The sequence below is a fragment of the Oncorhynchus gorbuscha genome, linkage group LG16 (genome assembly GCF_021184085.1).
Source record: "Oncorhynchus gorbuscha isolate QuinsamMale2020 ecotype Even-year linkage group LG16, OgorEven_v1.0, whole genome shotgun sequence".
NCBI lineage: Eukaryota > Metazoa > Chordata > Actinopteri > Salmoniformes > Salmonidae > Oncorhynchus > Oncorhynchus gorbuscha.
In genome coordinates, this window is record NC_060188.1 from 50,790,051 (window position 1) to 50,812,584 (window position 22,534).

Consider the following 22,534-nt stretch of genomic DNA (forward strand, 5'->3'; position numbering starts at 1 on the left):
CCGGTTCCGCCCAGGGAGCTTTTGATCTTCTAAAAGAACGTTTTACGTCCGCTCCTATCCTCGTTACTCCTGACGTCACTAGACAATTCATTGTCGAGGTTGACGCTTCAGAGGTAGGCGTGGGAGCCATTCTATCCCAGCGCTTCCAGTCTGACGATAAGGTTCATCCTTGCGCTTATTTTTCTCATCGCCTGTCGCCATCTGAACGCAACTATGATGTGGGTAACCGCGAACTGCTCGCCATCCGCTTAGCCCTAGGCGAATGGCGACAGTGGTTGGAGGGGGCGACCGTTCCTTTTGTCGTTTGGACAGACCATAAGAACCTTGAGTACATCCGTTCTGCCAAACGACTTAATGCTCGTCAAGCTCGTTGGGCGTTGTTTTTCGCTCGTTTCGAGTTTGTGATTTCTTACCGTCCGGGTAGCAAGAACACCAAGCCTGATGCCTTATCCCATCTTTTTAGTTCTTCTGTGGCTTCTACTGATCCCGAGGGGATTCTTCCTTATGGGCGTGTTGTCGGGTTGACAGTCTGGGGAATTGAAAGACAGGTTAAGCAAGCACTCACGCACACTGCGTCGCCGCCCGCTTGTCCTAGTAACCTCCTTTTCGTTCCTGTTTCCACTCGTCTGGCTGTTCTTCAGTGGGCTCACTCTGCCAAGTTAGCTGGTCATCCCGGTGTTCGAGGCACTCTTGCGTCTATTCGCCAGCGCTTTTGGTGGCCGACTCAGGAGCGTGACACGCGCCGTTTCGTGGCTGCTTGTTCGGACTGCGCGCAGACTAAGTCAGGTAACTCTCCTCCTGCCGGTCGTCTCAGACCGCTCCCCATTCCTTCTCGACCATGGTCTCACATCGCCCTAGACTTCATTACCGGTCTGCCTTTGTCTGCGGGGAAGACTGTGATTCTTACGGTTGTCGATAGGTTCTCTAAGGCGGCACATTTCATTCCCCTCGCTAAACTTCCTTCCGCTAAGGAGACGGCACAAATCATCATCGAGAATGTGTTCAGAATTCATGGCCTCCCGTTAGACGCCGTTTCAGACAGAGGCCCGCAATTCACGTCACAGTTTTGGAGGGAGTTCTGTCGTTTGATTGGTGCGTCCGTCAGTCTCTCTTCCGGGTTTCATCCCCAGTCTAACGGTCAAGCAGAGAGGGCCAATCAGACGATTGGTCGCATACTACGCAGCCTTTCTTTCAGAAACCCTGCGTCTTGGGCAGAACAGCTCCCCTGGGCAGAATACGCTCACAACTCGCTTCCTTCGTCTGCTACCGGGTTATCTCCGTTTCAGAGTAGTCTGGGTTACCAGCCTCCTCTGTTCTCATCCCAGCTTGCCGAGTCCAGCGTTCCCTCCGCTCAAGCGTTTGTCCAACGTTGTGAGCGCACCTGGAGGAGGGTGAGGTCTGCACTTTGCCGTTACAGGGCACAGACTGTGAGAGCCGCCAATAAACGTAGGATTAAGAGTCCAAGGTAGTGTTGCGGCCAGAGAGTGTGGCTTTCCACTCGCAACCTTCCTCTTACGACAGCTTCTCGTAAGTTGACTCCGCGGTTCATTGGTCCGTTCCGTGTCTCCCAGGTCGTCAATCCTGTCGCTGTGCGACTGCTTCTTCCGCGACATCTTCGTCGCGTCCATCCTGTCTTCCATGTCTCCTGTGTCAAGCCCTTTCTTCGCACCCCCGTTCGTCTTCGCTCCCCCCCTCCCGTCCTTGTCGAGAGCGCACCTATTTACAAGGTACGTAGGATCATGGACATGCGTTCTCGGGGACGGGGTCACCAATACTTAGTGGATTGGGAGGGTTACGGTCCTGAGGAGAGGAGTTGGGTTCCATCTCGGGACGTGCTGGACCGTTCACTTATTGATGATTTCCTCCGTTGCCGCCAGGATTCCTCCTCGAGTGCGCCAGGAGGCGCTCGGTGAGTGGGGGGGTACTGTCATGTTTTGTCTTATATTGTCTTGTCATTTTGCTTTTCCTTCTGTTCGTTTTCCCCCTGCTGGTCTTTTTAGGTTCGTTCCCCTTTTTCTCTCTCCCTTCCTCTCTCTATCGTTCCGTTCCTGCTCCCAGCTGTTCCTATTCCCCTAATCAATCATTTAGTCTTCCCACACCTGTTCCTTATCTTTTCCCCTGATTAGAGTCCCTATTTCTTCCCTTGTTTTCCGTTCCTGTCCTGTCGGATCCTTGTCTATTGTTCACCGTGCTGTGTCTGTGTATCGCCCTGTCGTGTCGTGTTTCCCTCAGATGCTGCGTGGTGAGCAGGTGTCTGAGTCTGCTACGTTCAAGTGCCTTCCCGAGGCAACCTGCAGTTCATGATCGAGTCTCCAGTCTGTTCTCGTCATTACGAGTGGAATTGTGCTTTATGATTGTATATTTACTTTACTGGATTAAAGACTCTGTTTTCGCCAAGTCGCTTTTGGGTCCTCATTCACCTGCATAACAGGCAAGTCAGTTAATATCAAATTCTTATTGACAATGATGGCCTACCCCGGGCCAAACCTGGATGACACTGGGCCAATTGTGCGCTGCCCTATAGGACTTCCAATCACGGCCGAATGTGATAGAGCCTGGATTCGAACAAGGGACTGTAGTGACGCCTCTTGCACTGAGATGCAGTGCCTTAGGCCGCTGCGTCCATGTGTGTGTGTGTGTTAACTATTTAATTGTACTAGAATGCTTAAGGCCCCTAAAATTTTAAATATCGGTTATCATTTTTTGGGGGGGGCAAGGAAAATATCAGATATCGGTACTGGCCAAAAATGTCATATCGGTGCCTCATTATATTTTTGTTATTGAGTACTGCTCCACAACAATACTTAAATATACTGACCAAAAATATAAAAAACACAAGATGCAACACTTTAAGATTTTACATCAGTCAATTGAAATAAATTCATTAGGCCCTAATCTATGGATTTCACATGACTAGTAATATAGATATGCATCTGTTGGTCACAGATACCTTTAAAAAAAGTAGGGGCGTAGATCAGAAAACTAGTCAGTATCTGCTGTGACCACCATTTGCCTCAGGCAGCGCGACACATCTCCTTCGCATTGAGTTGATCAGGCTGTTGATTGTGGCCTGTGGAATGCTGTCCCATACCTCTTCAATGGCTGTTTGAATTGCTGGATATTGGCGGGAACTGAAACACACGGTCATAGAGAATCCCAAACATGCTCAACGGGTGACATGTCAGGTGAGTATGCAGGCCATGGAAGAACTGGGACATTTTCAGCTTCCAGGAATTGTGTACAGATGGGGCCGTGCATTACCATGCTGAAACATGAGGTGATGGAGGCACAACAATGGGCCTTAGGATCTCATTATGGTATCACTGTGCATTCAAATTCCCATTGATAAAAGGCAATTGTGTTTGTTGTCCGTAGCTTATGCCTGCCCATATCATAACCCCATCATCACTATGGGGCACTCTGTTCAGTGTTGACATCAGCAAACCGCTCTCCCACACAACGCCATACATGTGGTCTGCAGTTGTGAGGCCGGTTGGACGTACTGTCAAATTCTTTAAAACAACGTTGGAGGCGGCTTATGGTAGAGAAATTAACATTAAATTCCCTGGCAACAGTTCTGGTGGACAATCCTGCAGTCAACAGACCAATTGCCAATTTTGGCATTGTGTTGTGTGACAAAACTGCACATTTTAGAGTGGCCTTTTGTTGTCTCCAGCACAAGGTCCACCTGTGTAATGATCATGCTGTCTCTTGATATGCTACACCAGTCAGGTGGATGGATTATCTTGGCAAAGAAGAATTGCTCACTAAGAGCGATGTAAACAAATTTGGCCAATTTCTAGGATCATTTATTTCAGCTCATGAAACATGGGATCAACAGTTTACATGTTGCATTTTTATTTTTGTTCATTGTACATAGAACTTTGTCCTTGAAACATTTTATTGAAATACTGTAGAATTCCATGAATTCCTATGGAGGAATGCTCCTTCTGGGGAGTGCTAATATAGCGTACAGTGATTTCAAGCTTCTCATTGGCCATTACATAGAATCAGCAATCCACGGTTTATACACATTATTGGTGTCGAAGCAGGTGAGCTGGTTCTACTCCTTTTGGACATTTCCTGGAGTTTTGGGCTGTTACCCATAGATAGACAGGCTAAACATGTTATAACAACTTACATTTTTGTGTGATTCCTGTTACACATAACAATATTCTATTCCCCCAGACGCAAGGCGATTTCTGGCTGATTTAAGATGAAAGATGATGGTCAACTATGTTACTTTATTTGAGACTTACTATATAAATGGGAAAACATGTTTTTATTGAACATGTGCTCTTGATGGCAGATTGTAAACAATTAGTGAATGTTTTTTTGCACAAAATTACACTACCCAAAAGGTACTCATTTCATGGATCGACTCACTTGCAGGTATCAGGTGGAGGCTAGAGCAGTTAGAGAAATGTTTAGAGAGGTCTCATAATGATGATGTCATGTGTATCTTGTCTAATACATGCAGGTTTTCAGTCGATGCTAGAGCGGGCGTCCCTTCATGCTTGTGAGGCAGAAAGAGAGAGAGCCAATGATGGATACATTACAAACCTTGACTGGAAGATTCTAAGCTATCCTCCCACATTGCAGTAGACTCAACTGGAAGAGTAGATAGGGATGGGAGTGGGGTAGGGTAGGGTGGGGAGAGAGAAGCAGGTTAAAGCATTTCACTCTGGTCCTAATTGGCTCTGACACACTCAGTAGTACAACCAAACCAAAACGTAGAAACCAAAGCCAACCCTAGAGAGAGCAGCCTGAGGCCAGATATGATATCAGACAGTCACACAGGAGTAGACAGAGGCACAGATAGATGGAGGAGATCAGAGGGGATGCTGAAGAGTGGGACCGCACTGAAACTATGGCAACTCCTATATCCAAATGCTTTAACCATGCATATAAGTGCATTAATATTTCAACAACAAAAAAACGACCTACTACATCTCAGTCTATGGCAGATCATTATAATGTTCTGTATATTTAATACTGTGAATCCACAAATCCCCTCTGGTCAGTGAGCAAGACGGAGTGTAATAGAGAGAAAAAAAGGCAGACCAAGGGAAGAGTGGGCAAGAGGGAAGGAGAAAGGAGAGAGAGAAAGCCAGTCAGCAGCGACAGCGAGACACACCTTTCTTGGATCGTCTCGGTTTCGGCGGTGGGACAGGCCGACGCGGAAGCTTTGCATGTGAGCGAGTGCCTTTATGGAGTTTTAAAAAGGGAAACCAAATTTGAAACCATAAAGAAAAACACAGACAGACAGAGACACCAAATCGTGAAGAAGCAGACCAGACAAGAGACAGAATGAGTTTTGAAGGCCGTAAAAAGCCATTTTAAAAACCAACCAACCAATAATAATAAAAAGCCAACAGAACACAGCAGGTGAGACCAAGTGGAAGTGAAAGGGCTAAAACATCTGCAGAGATCATTGTGGGGGAACGATAAGCAGGAAATAGAAGCACATTGTTTGTCAGCTTGATCTAGTTGGCAGGGTGGGTAATGCTGTGTGTGGTTCCTGAGGGTGTGTGTGTGCGCCTGTGTGTGTGTTTGTGGGGGTCCAAAGCAATTAGCCCCCAGAGCTAAAGTGAAAAGTGATTTGCATGACACAGAGTCGATGAAAAACTAAAAGAGAATTAGGCTTGGCAAAAGCTGAAGCTGGAATGATTATCCTAAAACAGTCAGTGACACAATCAAGTCTAAGTGAAGACAAACTACGAGAGCATACAAAGCAGATAGGCTGAACTACAGAGGGGTATCCTACCAATCAGGTTTGAAGAGACAGTGGGGTAACTTTGGTTAACTCTGAGTTCAATGTGGGATAACCAGTCATACGAATGTGGGTCACTTTTTAGTCAGGTACAGTGGGGAGAACAAGTATTTGATATACTGCCGATTTTGCAAGTTTTCCTACTTACAAAGCATGTAGAGGTCTGTAATTTTTTATCATAGGTACACTTCAAATGTGAGAGACGGAATATAAAACAAAAATCCAGAAAATCACATTGTATGATTTTTAAGTATAAAATCAAATTGATTTGCATTTTATTGCATGACATAAGTATTTGATCACCTACCAACCAGTAAGAATTCCGGCTCTCACAGACCTGTTAGTTTTTCTTTAAGAAGCCCTCCCGTTCTCCACTCATTACCTGTATTAACTGCACCTGTTTAAACTCGTTACCTGTATAAAAGACACCTGTCCACACAATCAAACAGACTCCAACCTCTCCACAATGTCCAAGACCAGAGAGCTGTGTAAGGACATCAGGGATAAAATTGTAGACCTGCACAAGGCTGGGATGGGCTACAGGACAATAGGCAAGCAGCTTGGTGAGAAGTCAACAAATGTTGGCGCAATTATTAGAAAATGGGAAGAAGTTCAAGATGACGGTCAATCACCCTCGGTCTGGGGCTCCATGCAAGATCTCACCTCGTGGGGCATCAATGATCATGAGGAAGGTGAGGGATCAGCCCAGAATGACCATCTGGATGATCCAGAGGAGGAATGGGAGAAGGTCATGTGGTCTGATGAGACAAAAATCTAGATTTTTGGTCTAAACTCCACTCGCCATGTTTGGAGGAAGAAGAAGGATGAGTACAACCCCAAGAACATCATCCCAACCGTGAAGCATGGAGGTGGAAACATCATTCTTTGGGATGCTTTTCTGCAAAGGGGACAGGACGACTGCACCGTATTGAGGGGAGGATGGATGGGGCCATGTATCGTGAGATCTTGGCCAACAACCTCCTTCCCTCAGTAAGAGCATTGAAGATGGGTCGTGGCTGGGTCTTCCAGCATGACAATGACCCGAAACACACAGCCAGGGCAACTAAGGAGTGGCTCTGTAAGACCCATCTCAAGGTCCTGGAGTGGCCTAGCCAGTCTCCAGACCTGAACCCAATAGAAAATCTTTGGAGGGAGCTGAAAGTCCGTATTGTCCAGCAACAGCCCCGAAACCTGAAGGATCTGGATGAAGGTCTGTAATGGAGGAGTGGGCCAAAATCCCTGCTTGCAGTGTGTGCAAACCTGGTCAAGAACTACAGGAAACGTATGATCTCTGTAATTGCAAACAAAGGTTTCTGTACCAAATATTAAGTTCTGCTTTTCTGATGTATCAAATACTTATGTCATGCAATAAAATGCAAATTAATTACTTAAAAATCACACAATGTGATTTTCGGGATTTTTGTTTTAGATTCCGTCTCTCACAGTTGAAGTGTACCTTTGATAAAAATTACAGACCTCTACATGCTTTGTAAGTAGGAAAACCTGCTAAATCGGCAGTGTATCAAATACTTGTTCTCCCCAATGTATATTTCTATGGTAACGAATCCTCCAGAACAAACCTGCTCCGGGGCAGGCTAACTCAGGGATAACTCTACTTATCCTGAATGAAGTATCTGAGCCGCGAGTTGAGGACCAATAAAATCAGATTCCCTCCCTCTCGCAAAGATTGCATTATCATCCCCTTCATTTGAGAAAGACGGATTAAAGATTTTTTCAATCAAATATTTTTTTGTGTGTAAAAAAAAAAGTGAAATGTTAAAATACCAAGTCATTTAGTAATGACAGAAAACATTTGAAACTTCACGCACAGTAAAACTTTCGTATGACAAATACAATTATTATGATACAATTTAGAGGTCGGCCGATTAATCAGAATGGACGATTAATTAGGGCCAATTTCATAACAATCGGTAATTGCCATTTTTGGACACCGATTATGGCCGATTACATTGCACTCCACGAGGAGACTGCGTGGCAGGCTGACTACCTGTTACGCGAGTGCAGCAAGGAGCCAAGGTAAGTTGCTAGCTAGTATTAAACTTATCTTATAAAAAACAATCAATCTTAACATAATCACTGGTGAACAACACATGGTTGATGATAGTACTAGTCTAGCTTGTCCTGCGTTGCATATAATCGATGCGGTGCTTGTTAATTTCTCATCGAATCACAGCCTACTTCGCCAAACGGGTGATGATTTAACAAGCTCATTCACGAAAAAAAGCACTGTCGTGGCACCAATGTGTACCTAACCATAAACATCAATGCCTTTCTTTAAAATCAATACACAAGTATATATTTTTAAACCTGCATATTTAGTTAATATTGCCTGCTAACATGAATTTCTTTTAAGTAGGGAAATTGTGTCACTTCTCTTGCGTTCTGTGCAAGCACAGTCAGGGTATATGCAGCAGTTTGGGCCGCCTGGCTCGTTGCGAACTGTGTGAAGACCATTTCTTCCTAACAAAGACGGTAATTAATTTGCCAGAATTGTACATAATTATGACATAACATTGAAGGTTGTGCAATGTAACAGCAATATTTAGACTTAGGGATGCCGCTCATTAGATAAAATACGGAACGGTTCCGTATTTCACTGAAAGAAACGTTTTGTTTTCGAAATTATAGTTTCCGGACTTGACCATATTAATGACCTAAGGCTCGTATTTCTGTGTGTTATTATGTTATAATTAAGTCTATGATTTGATATAGCAGTCTGACTGAGCAGTGGTAGGCAGCAGCAGGCTTGTAAGCATTCATTCAAACAGCACTTTCCTGCATTTGCCAGCAGCTCTTCGCTGTGCTTCAAGCATTGAGCTGTTTATGACTTCAAGCCGATTAACTCCCGAGATTTAGACTGGTGTAGCAGATGTGAAATGGCTAGCTAGTTAGCGGGGAGCGCGCTAATAGTGTTTCAATCAGTGACGTCACGTCACTCGCTCTGAGACGTTGAAGTAGTTGTTTCTCTTGCTCTGCAAGGGCTGCAGCTTTTGTGGAGCGATGGGTAACGATGCTTCGAGGGTCGCTGTTGTCGATGTGTGCAGAGGGTCCCTGGTTCGACAGAAGCTATACTGTTACACTGGCAATACTATAGTGCCTATAAGAACATCCAATAGTCAAAGGTATATGAAATACAAATGGTATAGAGAGAAATAGTCCTATAATTCCTATAGTAACTACAACCTAAACTTCTTACCTGGGAATATTGAACTCATGTTAAAAGCTTTCAGACGTTCTCACGTTCTGAGCAAGGCACATATTGCACTTTTACTTTCTTCTCCAATATTTTGTTTTTGCATTATTTAAACCAAATTGAACATGTTTCATTATTTATTTGAGGCTAAATTGATTTTATTGATTTATTTTAAGTTAAAATAAGTGTTCATTCAGTATTGTTGTAATTGTCATTATTACAAATAACAAATCTAAATCAAAATCGCCCGATTAATCGGCATCTGCTTTTATTGGTCATCCAATAATCGGTATCGGCATTGAAAAATCATAATCGGTCGACCTCTAATACAATTATTTTATCGATAGGAGTGGGAAACAAGGTGCTTATGCATTGATAAGCACACCAAAGAGAAGGCATTTCTAAAAGACCATTTCACCCCATAGCCTGCTGAATTTGCAAGATAACTTTTGCTTCATTTTGATTTCGGCACAAATGAAAATGTGGCACTGACTTTCCCATTAATAAATGCTTCAGCATTGTCTCAATGAAAAGTTCGGCGTTCGACTAACAACGTGGGATATGTACGTGCAGTTACAAGTCTGCTAGAGTTAGCGGCGTGTATATGGATGAAGCCTGAGCTGGAATGTGAGGCTACCTGAAGCTGGTTAGCTTTAGAAAACCCCGAGTAGATCTTGCTTGCTCAGTAGGATACCCCTCAGATTATATATTTTCTTCCCGTTTTGAATTTAATCAAATAGTGCAGTTTGGCCAGTTTTGTTAATTCTTACAAAGTAAATGGGTCAATTACAGTAAAAAGTTAATAGGTGAAATGAATGTTTTCCATTAACTAAGACGCAGCTGCTGTTTTACCGGTTGTGAGGATTTCCCCCAACAGATTGTGGTGAAGAAAGACTTTTGCTTTCATTTCAAATGATTGAAGTTTGAAGTACAGTATATTATCGAGTCACAGCAGGTTGATTTCAAGACTAGTAAGAGAGGAGTAAAAAAATAAAAATGGAGCATCTGTTGGCAGTTATGAAACTCACAACATCTGATACTTCACCCTAATGGTCATAGCTACAGTACTTCTGTTTTGCCATTTTCACATTCTTTCACTTCCACTCCACAACATGAACAATGGAGATTTCATTAAAACAAAACGACAAAGAACCTACCCACACCTGCTGAAAAGTGTTAGACCGCAGTTGGTGCATATTGTAACGTGAAGTGTACAGGCTGACAACATCAACACAAACCATTGAACTGACACCAAACAGAAAGAATAATACAATTCAAATGTACATGATTGATTGTTTGATTACATGGGCAGTGGGTAACTTGGATCAGAGAAGGGCCCTGTTAAATTGGACACTTGTGGAATGAACCCTGCTGGGATTGGCTGATATGACTGACAGATGTAAAACCCTTTGATGATTGACTGGTGCTGTTACTGACAGTTGTGCCTACCTATCTTCTCCATGTTTGCGTGGGTAGACAGGAAGCCCTGCTGCAGGAGTGTCTCTCTGGTCTCCTCATCCTCCACCTGAATCTCAGACACCATGTTACACGGTACGTAACCGTGACGACCGTTCAATTCGCCGTGGTAGAACCCGTCTGAGTCTTTATCTCCGTAGATCTGTACAGGAAAATGGAGGATGGGGAAGGTGAAGAGAGAAAACTAGATGGCTGCCGTTAGGTTGAGCTATTACTGTCTTAACTTATCAATAGAAGAAACGTTTTGCCTTGAACAGCCTATAATTAATGATAGATTAGGTGAGAGAGTGTGTAAAACATGGTGCTAGGGATATCACTATTCCAGCAGGCAATACTATCATTTTAACCAGTTGGGGCCATACCTTGATGATCTGTCCCTCTCTGAAGGGCAGTTCCTCCTCAGCAGCATCAGGGTTCGGGGACATGTTAACCGGGTCGTAGGGGAACAGCGCTACAAAGATACGCACCTCGTTGTCTCCTATAGGCCGCGCAGGCTCCATGCTCTCTTCATGCAAACACACAAACAGATCCGACATTATTTGGAGCAACAGCTAGCCTAAGCATTGCTGTGCATACACCTGGATTTTCCTGGTCACACACACCCACATACATCCCTCTTGCCCACACTCCCACAGTTCTCGAAATCCACATGGAAGAGCCCACTCCCACTCTGTTAAAATGGGTGTTTTGTTTCAGGTCCCTAACAGGCTTGGGCCAGTTCTGACTGCATATGTGTGTATATGGATGTGGGTACACAGACCTGCCAGTCACTGCGCCCCCTTATGATGAATTCAGACATTTTTGTGGCCCCCACCCCCATTAGAGTTGCCCATCACTGATCTATGTGATGTAGGGATCAAGATGACTGATTACCTAGACCTATATGCAGGCCTATAGGGCAGTGTAGGGAATGTGAACTGCTGTAGTTAACTAGGACTTAAGCTGCACCAATGAGACAAGGTTCGATCTCATTAGGAGGGATCAGCCCATCTGTATGTAGCAACAGTCAGACTATAGGCAAGCAGAGCAGAGCTGACAGGAAGAAAAAGACCACATTCATATCCTCTGTCTGTATAGATATCTGGAGATACTGTATGTGAGAACAACATCTTCGCTGATCCCTCCCTCCCTCTCGAGTGTCGTGGGGGCGTACGTGCAGAGCGCATGTGTGTGTGTCCTATGTATGTATCTGCACGTTCCTTGTTCTTCCACCTGCCGCTGAGAATAGCAGCACTATATCTGTGAGCTTTTCCATGAAAACACAGCTGTGAGATTGAAAGAGGGAGAGAAAGAGAGAGCGAGAGAAAGAGAGTGAAAGAGGCAGAATGAGAGACAGGAGGGATGGAAAGAGAGAGCGAGAGAAAGATGCAGAGAGAGAGACTCCAGCTTGGTTCGTTTCACTGTGGGCTAATCTAGGGTACTATTTTCATGGTTGTCTCTTCCTCTCATCCATCTCATGTCATGACGAGCCATTTTGAAGTTAAGCCGGTTCTAAGCTTACAGGCCATCTCTCGCTCTCCCCAATCACCCTATCCCCCCCACACACACACACACAAACTCGTAATCTAACATCCTGATGTCTTTCTCAGAGAGACAGAGACAGACAGACCGACAGAGGCAGACAGAGAGAGAGGAAGAGAGAGATAGATCGCAGAACAAGAGAGACAGAGATAAAGAGAGAGAGAGAGAGAGCGCTCGAGGGGGGGGTGGTGGGGGGGTGAGGAATGAGATTCTGACCATTGAGCTCCTGCCTGGCCTCTGCCCTGGTCAGCTTAGGAGAGAGCTCAGCCTGTCCGCTCCACCCAGCACTAGCCTCCATCGACAGGTCTCTGCCAGGCTCCTGGTCAACATAAACACACACAGACAGTCAGTCAGAGAGAAAGACAGCAGCACATAGGACAATAACTTACATTCAGTTTGTACAGTAAGGGACTGCAGGGTTATAGACATGAGTAGTATGCAATAAGGATCAGGTGGTTTTTCAGGTTGAGTCTGGAGAAGCAACGGTGCCGTCAGACAGACAGACAGACGCTGGGATCTCAGATAAAGGGGACATGCGACGCATGACAAGCCAACTACACAGACGCCGGTAGAGAAGAGGGAATTTAAATACAGCCACGGGGTACAACGAGTGAGAACACACCCATTCTGCTGCAGCAGCTGCAATGGCCTGGAGGGCAGGTTTTCCCCGGCGCAGGGCCAGCGTGAGGGGGTCAGGTGGTGACCCCTCCACCCACCACTCAGAACTCATCTGCTCCACCACCACCTCCCCGCGTTCCCCGCGGTCATAGGTCAATGGATCCTCCTCGTCAGTCCCATACTCAATGTCGATCTCTGCTACCGAGCCCACAGGGGACTTGACCGTCCGAACGGTCTTGCTGACTAGGTAGGAGCATGGTGCGTGGCCGGTGGCCTGGGACGTTAACGCAGCGACCGCCATCTGACTCCGTAGCAAGGCTTCTCTTCTGAGCCTGTCCCCTAGCCCGCCTACCAGGGCAACCGTCCCCACTCCGTTCCTACCCCCACTGCTGTGGACCTTCTGGGGGGCCTGACGCACCCACATCTCCTTACTGGGCCCGAGGACCAGCTCCCCCTCCTCAGGGTAGCTGATGCTGTCTACTCTGTCTGCGTAGTGGACCCTGTGCTGGGGCCGAGCCCTGACAACAGCACCACCACCACTGTGTCTGGGTAAAGGCTCTTTGGCTTCAGCTCTGCTGCTGTGGTGGTGGTGGTGGTGGGGCTGGTCTCGGGTTCTGTGGTAGTGGGGGTCATCGGGTTGGAGGTGTGTGCGGCTGGGCCTGGCTTGGGACTGTCTTCGGTGGCGACGGTGATTATAGTCCTCGTCCACGCTGTTGTCTTCTTCATCAGTGACCTCTGGGATGCTGAACAGGTGCTTGTTGAGGTGATGATGACCGTGATGGTAGTGGTAGGCCTGAGCCTGGGCCTGTGGAGGAAGCTTCAGGATACTCTCCAGAATCTCCTCGTCACTGTCTGGCACCTCCCACTGGTCTGGCTACAGGGGTCATGGGTCACAGAGGAGAGGGTGTCACAGGTTGAAGGTAAGAGGTTGGATGTAGGAGATGGAGATAGGAGTTCAGGAAGGAGGTGGATGTGAGCAGGTTGGGCAGGGCACGGTGGCATAAGGTAGGGGTGAAGTGTGACATACAAAACAAAAAAAAGAATCAAAACAGTGAGTGAATTCAAGAATGAAAGAAGGAAAGTAAAGCAAACGTAACAAAAACAGAGGCTGTCCTCCTCAGCAAGATCAGTAAAATCAAGTGTTTGTAGTGAATGTTTACCCTGTCGGCTCCTGTGGTGTATCCCCGGGCCAGGGCGGGTCCAGGGGGGTCTGAGTACATGTCCTCCTCCTCTTCCTCCAGGATATCAGACAGGTCCGAGCCCCTACTGTTCTCTGTTGCACCGTACGGAGGCTCCACCAGGCCAACAGCATAACCCTGACACACAGAGCACAACCACACAGTACAACAGGACAGGCTTAGAGCATGTGGAATAACCAATCATGTCAATACAAATGAAATGTAAATTGACAAGGTAAATCCTCCAAATGCCCATTTTCATAGTAGGAAATTTTACTATGAACGTTGGTATGTCTTGGTATAATGCCACTATCCTCAATGCTCTCTAGTCCAGGGGTTCCCAAACCTTTTTAGCCCACAACTCCATTTTGATATCTGAAAGTTTGCATGACCCCAACCATTTGAAAGAAATGATGTAATTAACATGCAATGTTTACTTTTTCATTTGTGGCTATGACAGTCAATAGCAAATGAGTCTAACATAATCTCTCTTATCTCACCACCACTAATGAGATGGGTGTGCTTGATGCATGTCCAGTCAGAGCTTCTCAAAGTCAGGGGGCGTGGTCGACGGTACGCACCTCGTCTCTGCTGTCACATATTTTTTATATGGAGACGAGAGCACTGAATCCAGCTCCACACAGATATGAGCTGGTGAAGGGTGCCATGAGTTTTAATGCTCAGAGGGAGACGGAAGTGGATTCCCTTGGAGTCAGGAACCAAAAATCCTCCGTAGTGACCTGTAAATGCATTGTCTGCAGCATTCGGTCCCATGACAGCTCGATCAGCTGTTTGACTTCACTTACCGGCATGTCAACTGAACCAGGATCACAGTCAAACTGATTGGAAAGCAGGTCCCAAAGTGCTATTCCAAGCATTGGAGGTGAGCAGTCATCACTCATGTGGGATACTTACTGATGCTGTTTTCTGTTAGAAACATGCACAGCCTAGGGAATGGTTCGCTTTTGAAAAACTCTCTCCAATAAGAATTTTTTCCTATCTGACAAAGGTATTAATGTGAGTTTCTGTGCCTCGAAATTCTCACACTTTATTTTCCGGTAATATCAAAGTCTCTGCAATATTGTGTGGTTTCATAACGTAGCAGGCCTATCCATTCACAATGGAAAGATTCAAGCTCAATTGTCAAGTGCGGCCTTTTCCCATGAGCTAAGGGTGCTCTCTGGTTGAATTTGATCTTTTACATTTGAATAATTTTCATTTAGATTTTTAAGGGTAACCGCTTTACAATGATTTTGAGATACAAAGACGATATTATAATATATATTTAAAAAAAAAACTATATGGGGTCACGACCCCTAGTCGAAAGCACCATGTTGATAAATACGAGGTAATGATCCCACAGCCTTTCCTAGACCTAGATGAGTTACTGGTTCATCTAGTCAAGGGGTGAGGCTGGATGAGAAAGAGTTGAGAAAGGCTGGGTGAGAAAGAGTTTCTTTCGGCAATGAACATCATCAGAGGATTAAAGCACAGAGTACTAGCCAATGTGAGGGGAACATTGGAACAATAAAGAACACTTCAGAGTTGACGGGCGTATTGCATCTGCCCAGAAAACTGGCAATGATATTTAATGTATCACATTCCAAAAAACCACAATCAGTACTAAATAACTAACTAACCAACCTGTGGCTGCCTGCTGAAGCCTGGGTCCTTCTCCTGCCTGAGGAACTCCTCCATGGACACCAGGCGTGTGGTCGACCTCTCCATGGAGTAGTCTGGTTCTGACTCCAGGGGAGAGGGGGCTTTGGGGGGCTGGAGAGAGTGTCTGTCCTGGGGTGGGGTGGGGCAGGGCTCAGGGGTTGAAAGGTTTGCACGGGAGTAGTCCTCCATGGGGAGAAAGTCTGTGATGGACATGACGGGACGGGGAGCTCCGGGGATTTCTGTGACTGCTCTGCTCTGCTCCATGGCTGCTGGCACTAGGCCTGGGACTGGACTCTGGCTGGGGGGCAAGGCTGCATTGACCTGGAGAACAGACAGGCGTACATACAACATACACTTAGTTAAAATAGTTGTAATAATGTAAACTAGATAATAACATACCTCTAGTACTATATATTCTAGAGCAGTTGCAAGGCTCCAGACTGAGACCATTTAGTCACATTTTGCGATTCTTAGGCTGTGTGAGTAAAATGTTTGATTGGTCGGATCGGTGCGAACTGCAAATTCAAGCTGGTCACTCATAACAGTAGTCTAAAGTGCATTATTTTCCTGATCCCGGCATGAAAGTGTCTTCCCTGTCCCTGTGTCCGTCCCTGTGTCTGTTTCTCCTTTCGCGCTGAGTAGGCTAGTGGGAGAGATAAATTATTGCAACATAAAAAAAATGCAATAAACGTTTTGAAAGGAGCTGTGCCTGTTGGTGAGAGGAGGGTCTCAGCTTTCTGCAGGTATTACTCTCAACATTGACGGTGCGCGGAGACTGCAAAGGCTATAGACATAAATGGGTATGCTGCAAAGTTTTTAGGACGTTACATTTACTGTTACATTCATCAATTACACAGCTAACTAGCAACATATTATATTTAGCGATCTACCTAATGCATTTTGAGTTTCCACTTCCTCAGATGGTGAATTAGCCCCAAATGAATTACCTTATGTGATATTTAATTTGCTAAGCAAATTAATCTCTATTGAACAGAATAAATGTGCAATTCTGGAGCCCTATATTGAGAGTAAAATATAGCAACAATAGAGTAATTGTCAACCCAAAATTTTTGACAATCACTGGTTTAGGTTACACATAAAAATATATTGATCCTGCATCCCTGCTTGAACACGTTTCATGAATCATACCATCTCAGTAGCACTGCGAATTACTTTATAAGATGATTGCAATTTTTTTTACTATTGTGTGATGCCGCAACAAAGATAGATAAGATTTTTAGAGGAGGTGTTGTTGCATTACTGTAAGTACCGTTGTGTTGATGTGAGAGGCTGGTGGTAGCATGGCCTGATAGGCTGGTTGTATTGGTGGTGACATCATAGCCTCATAGGCTGATGGTACTGATGGCAACTTGGCCTGATAGTTTGGTGCTACGGGAGGTGACATGGTGGCCTCATGCATTGCCAAGGCATCCCGAGGGGGAGCAGGAGACTTTGCTAAGGGGTTGGCCCAGGCCTCTGCGTACGAGGCAGGGAGTGGGGAGGAGGCCTCTGTGTGGAGGGTGTGGACTGGGGGAGAGTTGGCAGAGGGCAGCCCCCCGTTAGGGACCATGGCGTGTGCGTCTAGCGGCGGTGAGGCCGTGGCGTAGGGTAGCGTGGAGACTTTGGCAGCTGAGTTCCCATAGGACGGGGATTGGGGCTGTACGGGTGGTGATGAAGACAAGAAGGGGGGTGACTGGTGGGCAGGGGGTGACTGGTAGGGTGGTGACTGGTGAACGGGGGGTGACAAGGAGCAAGGGGCGGAGGTAGCCGAGGCCTGGTCCGTCATGATGGCGGCTAGCTTGGCGGGCACGTTGACTGGCACAGAGTCGGTGGATTCCCCGTGGCCGGACATGGTGCGCACGGTGAGCTGGTGGGCCGTCATAAGAGACTGGATTTGAGACGGGCCCATTAGGGCACTGCCTGCCGTGGGGGATGACACCTCCAACACCTAGGGTATGGCAGAAGAGGAGATGGGTAGTGTCAGCAGCACAGACACATACTCTCTACACAAAATATCTTCACAGCAAAAGAGTCTTACACATTATCTTCACAGCAAAACACTCCTACATATTATCTTCACAGCAAAACACTCCTACACATTATCCTCACAGCAAAACACTCCTACACATTATCCTCACAGCAAAACACTCCTACACATTATCCTCACAGCAAAACACTCCTCACACACACTATCCTCACACAGAGACGTAAAACACTTAAAGGATATAAAAGTCAGCGGTATAGGACAAGCCATTATCACAGATACTGTTCACAGCCCAAGCTGAAGCACTGAAAATACCATGGCACATTTAAACACAAACCAGCATCTTGAGGAAGAGAGCAACAGACTCAATGGGTCTTTAGAGCACAGAACCTCTCTGAAAACACTGGCTTGACAGACACACTGATTCAAACTCATTTCAAAAGCCTTTACCTCTTAGCATAATTTCAACCCCATTACACCCAAAACCTTAAACACTCTCCTCTGTTTCCAGTGCATTCAGGTGCAGAAACACAACACTACAGTTATTGCCTTTTTCTTGTCAGCATAGATGGTGTATCCGGTGACGCGGACTCCGTTGGAGGTCCCAGCAGCATCGATGGTGACAGGCAGCCAGCTGATAAGGGCGATTCCCGGGGAGGGCCCCTGCTCCAGCTGCACATCCAGAGGAGCATCAGGGGGACCTGGGAGTGGAGGTAATAAATATTAGAAGACAAGCTAATCTTAGGTCTTAAACAGGGCCTGATTTCATTTGTCCTCTCTAATCAAGGCCTGTTTTAAAGATCTGGGAACACCAGGTGAGTGGAATATATTTTCATGTAAAAAATTAACCGGCAGTTCTTCAGCCCTCTTTGATCTCCAGTATCTCTCTACCCTGGTTGCTCACTTACCTGCGGCCAGCACGGTAAAGGTAGTGGTGGCGGTCTTGTGTTCCCGCCTCTCCTGGGGAAGCTCCCAGGGGGTTTGGTGTGGCCGAGCCTCCACCTTGACCGTGTAGTGCAGGCTGGGCGTAAGGTTACTGAGACACAGCGAGTAGCTGCCAGCCTTAACCAGCTCCATCTCCTCCTCGTTCAAGGACACAATGTGCACATAGTTACTGTTGCTGGGCAGCCACGACAGGCTGGCCGAGGTGGCGGTGACACGGTCGACTCTGAGCTGGGTGGGCGCCACACATACGTCCCTGCCCACCAGCATGGAGCAACGGAGCTGGTCTGAGCTGCCGCGCTCAGTCAGGCTCTGCACAGACACTCGATAGGCCTTGAGATTGACGTCTAGTCTCTCTAGGACAGCTTTAGTCTGAGAGCCGAAGGGCACGTTGAGCCTCAGTTCCTGGTCCACGTACACATTGTAGCTCCACACATTGCCCCAGCCCGCTGGCACCAGGGGCCCATCCCAGCCAATGATGATGCTCTTGGCCAGCTGTTTGATGAGGGTGAGCTTGCGCGGGTAAGGCACAGTGTCCACCCCCACCTCCAGGTCTAGGTCCAGGCCGTTGGTGAGGGGGGCTGGGGAGAGGAGGGGTCGGAGGGAGGGGTCCGTGGGGGCCGGGACCTGCTCCCCTGAGGGGAAAGAGACGGATAGGGGACCTGGGTTGGAGGCTGCAAACGTAGGGTCGGTCCTCTCAGAGGTACCTGGGCTCCCCAGGCGGAGGTGGTGCTGGTGGCTGGCACTGTGCAGGCTGCTGTCCAGCAAGGAGTTGTGGGATATGTCCGTGCCCTCTGGAACGTGGGCGCTCATCATGTCGTCATCTGAGACGCGCTCCACAAAGTTGGAGGGGACCAGCCCTCTCCGCCCGTCCATCAGCTCACCTGCAGGGGGACACAGAGAGACAGACTTGTGTTTGGTATGTCGACACTAAAAACCTTGACCGTGTTAAAATGTCAGTGTTAAAATGGGAACTTTCAGTGTAAAAAAGCTAACTTTATAAAACTGTTGTGAAATTAAAGTGGCAATGAGCAGTAGAAAAAATAACAAGGTGTCATCCCAGCCCCTGTTTTGGTAAAAAGCTACGGGATGGATTTGGAGAAATGTAACCACTTAAATTCAAATTCAGATGCAAGGACTGACCATCCATGATATCAAAATTATAGTTTGAACCATGTTTTGAGGCTATATAGGGTTTGTTAACGTTGTTTACAAACATTGGCGTAAAACAACCTTATTTTGGGGGTTTTGATGGGAGTACAACAGTTGAATTAAGCTCATGAGGCATTTATACGTTATTTTCTTTAAGAATGAATGTTTTGCATGTATCAACTGCTGATTGCCCCTTTAAGGTTTTGGAGAAGGCCCACCTTCATAGAAGCCGTCGTCATCCATACCGCCATAAACATAGATGTACTCCCCAGCGGTGAGTGGCAGCTCCACCTCTGGGTTATCATTTGGACCATCATAGGGGTTATAGCTTGGAAAAAATAAAGTCACATTATCATGTATTATAAACATTACCCATCTAATCACATTGTTACAGTTGAATGCTGAGATAAGACAAAAATGAATAACATTCTTAGTGAGAAAGTCTACTTCCGGGTTGGATCGAGCGGTCGCATCCACACTTCGGTCCGCAGGAGACACTGCTAGCTAGCCAACAGCTAGCCAACGTCTTCCGAATAGAACTCAACAACCCGGTCGCATTCCGCTTCGCTCCACAGGTAGTATCACATTTTCATTTCATTTCATTACAGTACAACGGTTTGATTTGTTTGATCGTAGCTAGCTACATAGCTAGCTACATAGCCGTCTTTGTATCAAAGATAATTGTGTAGTCTAGAGCGATTTTCTAGGTTAGCTAGCCAGCTATTGTCGTTCTTTTAACGCAACGTAACGTAATCAACACTGCTAGCTAGCCAGCTAGCCCCCGAATAGCAGCACTGTAGAAACTATTACACTCAACGGAACGACTTGATTAGTGTAGTGTCAACAACGCAGCCACTGCCAGCTAGCCTACAAAGTCAACAACGCAGCCACTGCCAGCTAGCCTACTTCAGCAGTACTGTATCATTTTAATCATTTTAGTCAATAAGATTCTTGCTACGTAAGCTTAACTTTCTGAACATTCGAGACGTGTAGTCCACTTGTTATTCCAATCTCCTTTGCATTAGCGTAGCCTCTTCTGTAGCCTGTCAACTATGTGTATGTCTATCCCTGTTCTCTCCTCTCTGCACAGACCATACAAACCCTCCACACCGCGTGGCCGCGGCCACCCTAATCTGGTGGTCCCAGCACGCACGACCCACGTGGAGTTCCAGGTCTCCGGTAGCCACTGGAACTGACGATCTGCGGCCAACAAGGCAGAGTTCATTTCAGCCTATGCCTCCCTCCAGTCCCTCGACTTCTTGGCACTGACGGAAACATGGATCACCACAGATAACACTGCCACTCCTACTGCTCTCTCTTCGTCCGCCCACGTGTTCTCGCACACCCCGAGAGCTTCTGGTCAGCGGGGTGGTGGCACCGGGATCCTCATCTCTCCCAAGTGGTCATTCTCTCTTTCTCCCCTTACCCATCTGTCTATCGCCTCCTTTGAATTCCATGCTGTCACAGTTACCAGCCCTTTCAAGCTTAACATCCTTATCATTTATCGCCCTCCAGGTTCCCTCGGAGAGTTCATCAATGAACTTGATGCCTTGATAAGCTCCTTTCCTGAGGACGGCTCACCTCTCACAGTTCTGGGCGACTTTAACCTCCCCACGTCTACCTTTGACTCATTCCTCTCTGCCTCCTTTTTCCACTCCTCTCCTCTTTTGACCTCACCCTCTCACCTTCCCCCCCTACTCACAAGGCAGTCAATACGCTCGACCTCATCTTTACTAGATGCTGTTCTTCCACTAACCTCATTGCAACTCCCCTCCAAGTCTCCGACCACTACCTTGTATCCTTTTCCTTTTTTTGTATCCTCTCCTCTTCCATCCTATCATCTCTTCCCTCTGCTCAAACCTTCTCCAACCTATCTCCTGATTCTGCCTCCTCAACCCTCCTCTCCTCCCTTTCTGCATCCTTTGACTCTCTATGCCCCCTATCCTCCAGGCCGGCTCGGTCCTCCCCTCCCGCTCCGTGGCTCGACGACTCATTGCGAGCTCACAGAACAGGGCTCCGGGCAGCCGAGCGGAAATGGAGGAAAACTCGCTTCCCTGCGGACCTGGCATCCTTTCGCTCCCTCCTCTCTACATTTTCCTCTTCTGTCTCTGCTGCTAAAGCCACTTTCTACCACTCTAAATTCCAAGCTTCTGCCTCTAACCCTAGGAAGCTCTTTGCCACCTTCTCCTCCCTCCTGAATCCCCCCCCTCCTCCCTCTCTGCAGATGACTTCGTCAACCATTTTGAAAAGAAGGTCGACGACATCCGATCCTCGTTTGCTAAGTCAAACGACACCGCTGGTTCTGCTCACACTGCCCTACCCTGTGCTCTAACCTCTTTCTCCCCTCTCTCTCCAGATGAAATCTCGCGTCTTGTGACGGCCGGCCGCCCAACAACCTGCCCGCTTGACCCTATCCCCTCCTCTCTTCTCCAGACCATTTCCGGAGACCTTCTCCCTTACCTCACCTCGCTCATCAACTCATCCCTGACCGCTGGCTACGTCCCTTCCGTCTTCAAGAGAGCGAGAGTTGCACCCCTTCTGAAAAAACCTACACTCGATCCCTCCGATGTCAACAACTACAGACCAGTATCCCTTCTTTCTTTTCTCTCCAAAACTCTTGAACGTGCCGTGCTTGGCCAGCTCTCCCGCTATCTCTCTCAGAATGACCTTCTTGATCCAAATCAGTCAGGTTTCAAGACTAGTCATTCAACTGAGACTGCTCTTCTCTGTATCACGGAGGCGCTCCGCACCGCTAAAGCTAACTCTCTCTCCTCTGCTCTCATCCTTCTAGACCTATCGGCTGCCTTCGATACTGTGAACCATCAGATCCTCCTCTCCACCCTCTCCGAGTTGGGCATCTCCGGCGCGGCCCACGCTTGGATTGCATCCTACCTGACAGGTCGCTCCTACCAGGTGGCGTGGCGAGAATCTGTCTCCTCACCACGCGCTCTCACCACTGGTGTCCCCCAGGGCTCTGTTCTAGGCCCTCTCCTATTCTCGCTATACACCAAGTC

General features: G+C 47.0%; 1 protein-coding gene across 8 annotated transcripts in view; it reads right to left on the minus strand.

The window, feature by feature from the left end:
* Nucleotides 1-22,534, minus strand: part of LOC124000649 (peripheral-type benzodiazepine receptor-associated protein 1-like) — a 169,288-nt gene that overhangs the window by 24,475 nt on the left and 122,279 nt on the right. For 5 of the 8 annotated variants that reach the window (XM_046307182.1, XM_046307185.1, XM_046307184.1 and 2 more), the window contains 12 exons: nt 19,739-19,848; nt 18,335-19,252; nt 17,976-18,127; nt 16,713-17,390; nt 15,425-15,763; nt 13,763-13,918; nt 12,607-13,476; nt 12,201-12,303; nt 10,826-10,968; nt 10,437-10,605; nt 5,138-5,206; nt 4,564-4,611 (listed from right to left, as the gene is read on the minus strand). In XM_046307182.1, coding sequence (XP_046163138.1) covers nt 4,564-4,611; nt 5,138-5,206; nt 10,437-10,605; nt 10,826-10,968; nt 12,201-12,303; nt 12,607-13,476; nt 13,763-13,918; nt 15,425-15,763; nt 16,713-17,390; nt 17,976-18,127; nt 18,335-19,252; nt 19,739-19,848 — 3,755 coding nt within the window. The remainder of the gene's footprint in view (nt 1-4,563; nt 4,612-5,137; nt 5,207-10,436; nt 10,606-10,825; nt 10,969-12,200; nt 12,304-12,606; nt 13,477-13,762; nt 13,919-15,424; nt 15,764-16,712; nt 17,391-17,975; nt 18,128-18,334; nt 19,253-19,738; nt 19,849-22,534) is intronic. The other 3 variants (XM_046307190.1, XM_046307186.1, XM_046307187.1) reach the window with 3 other exon arrangements.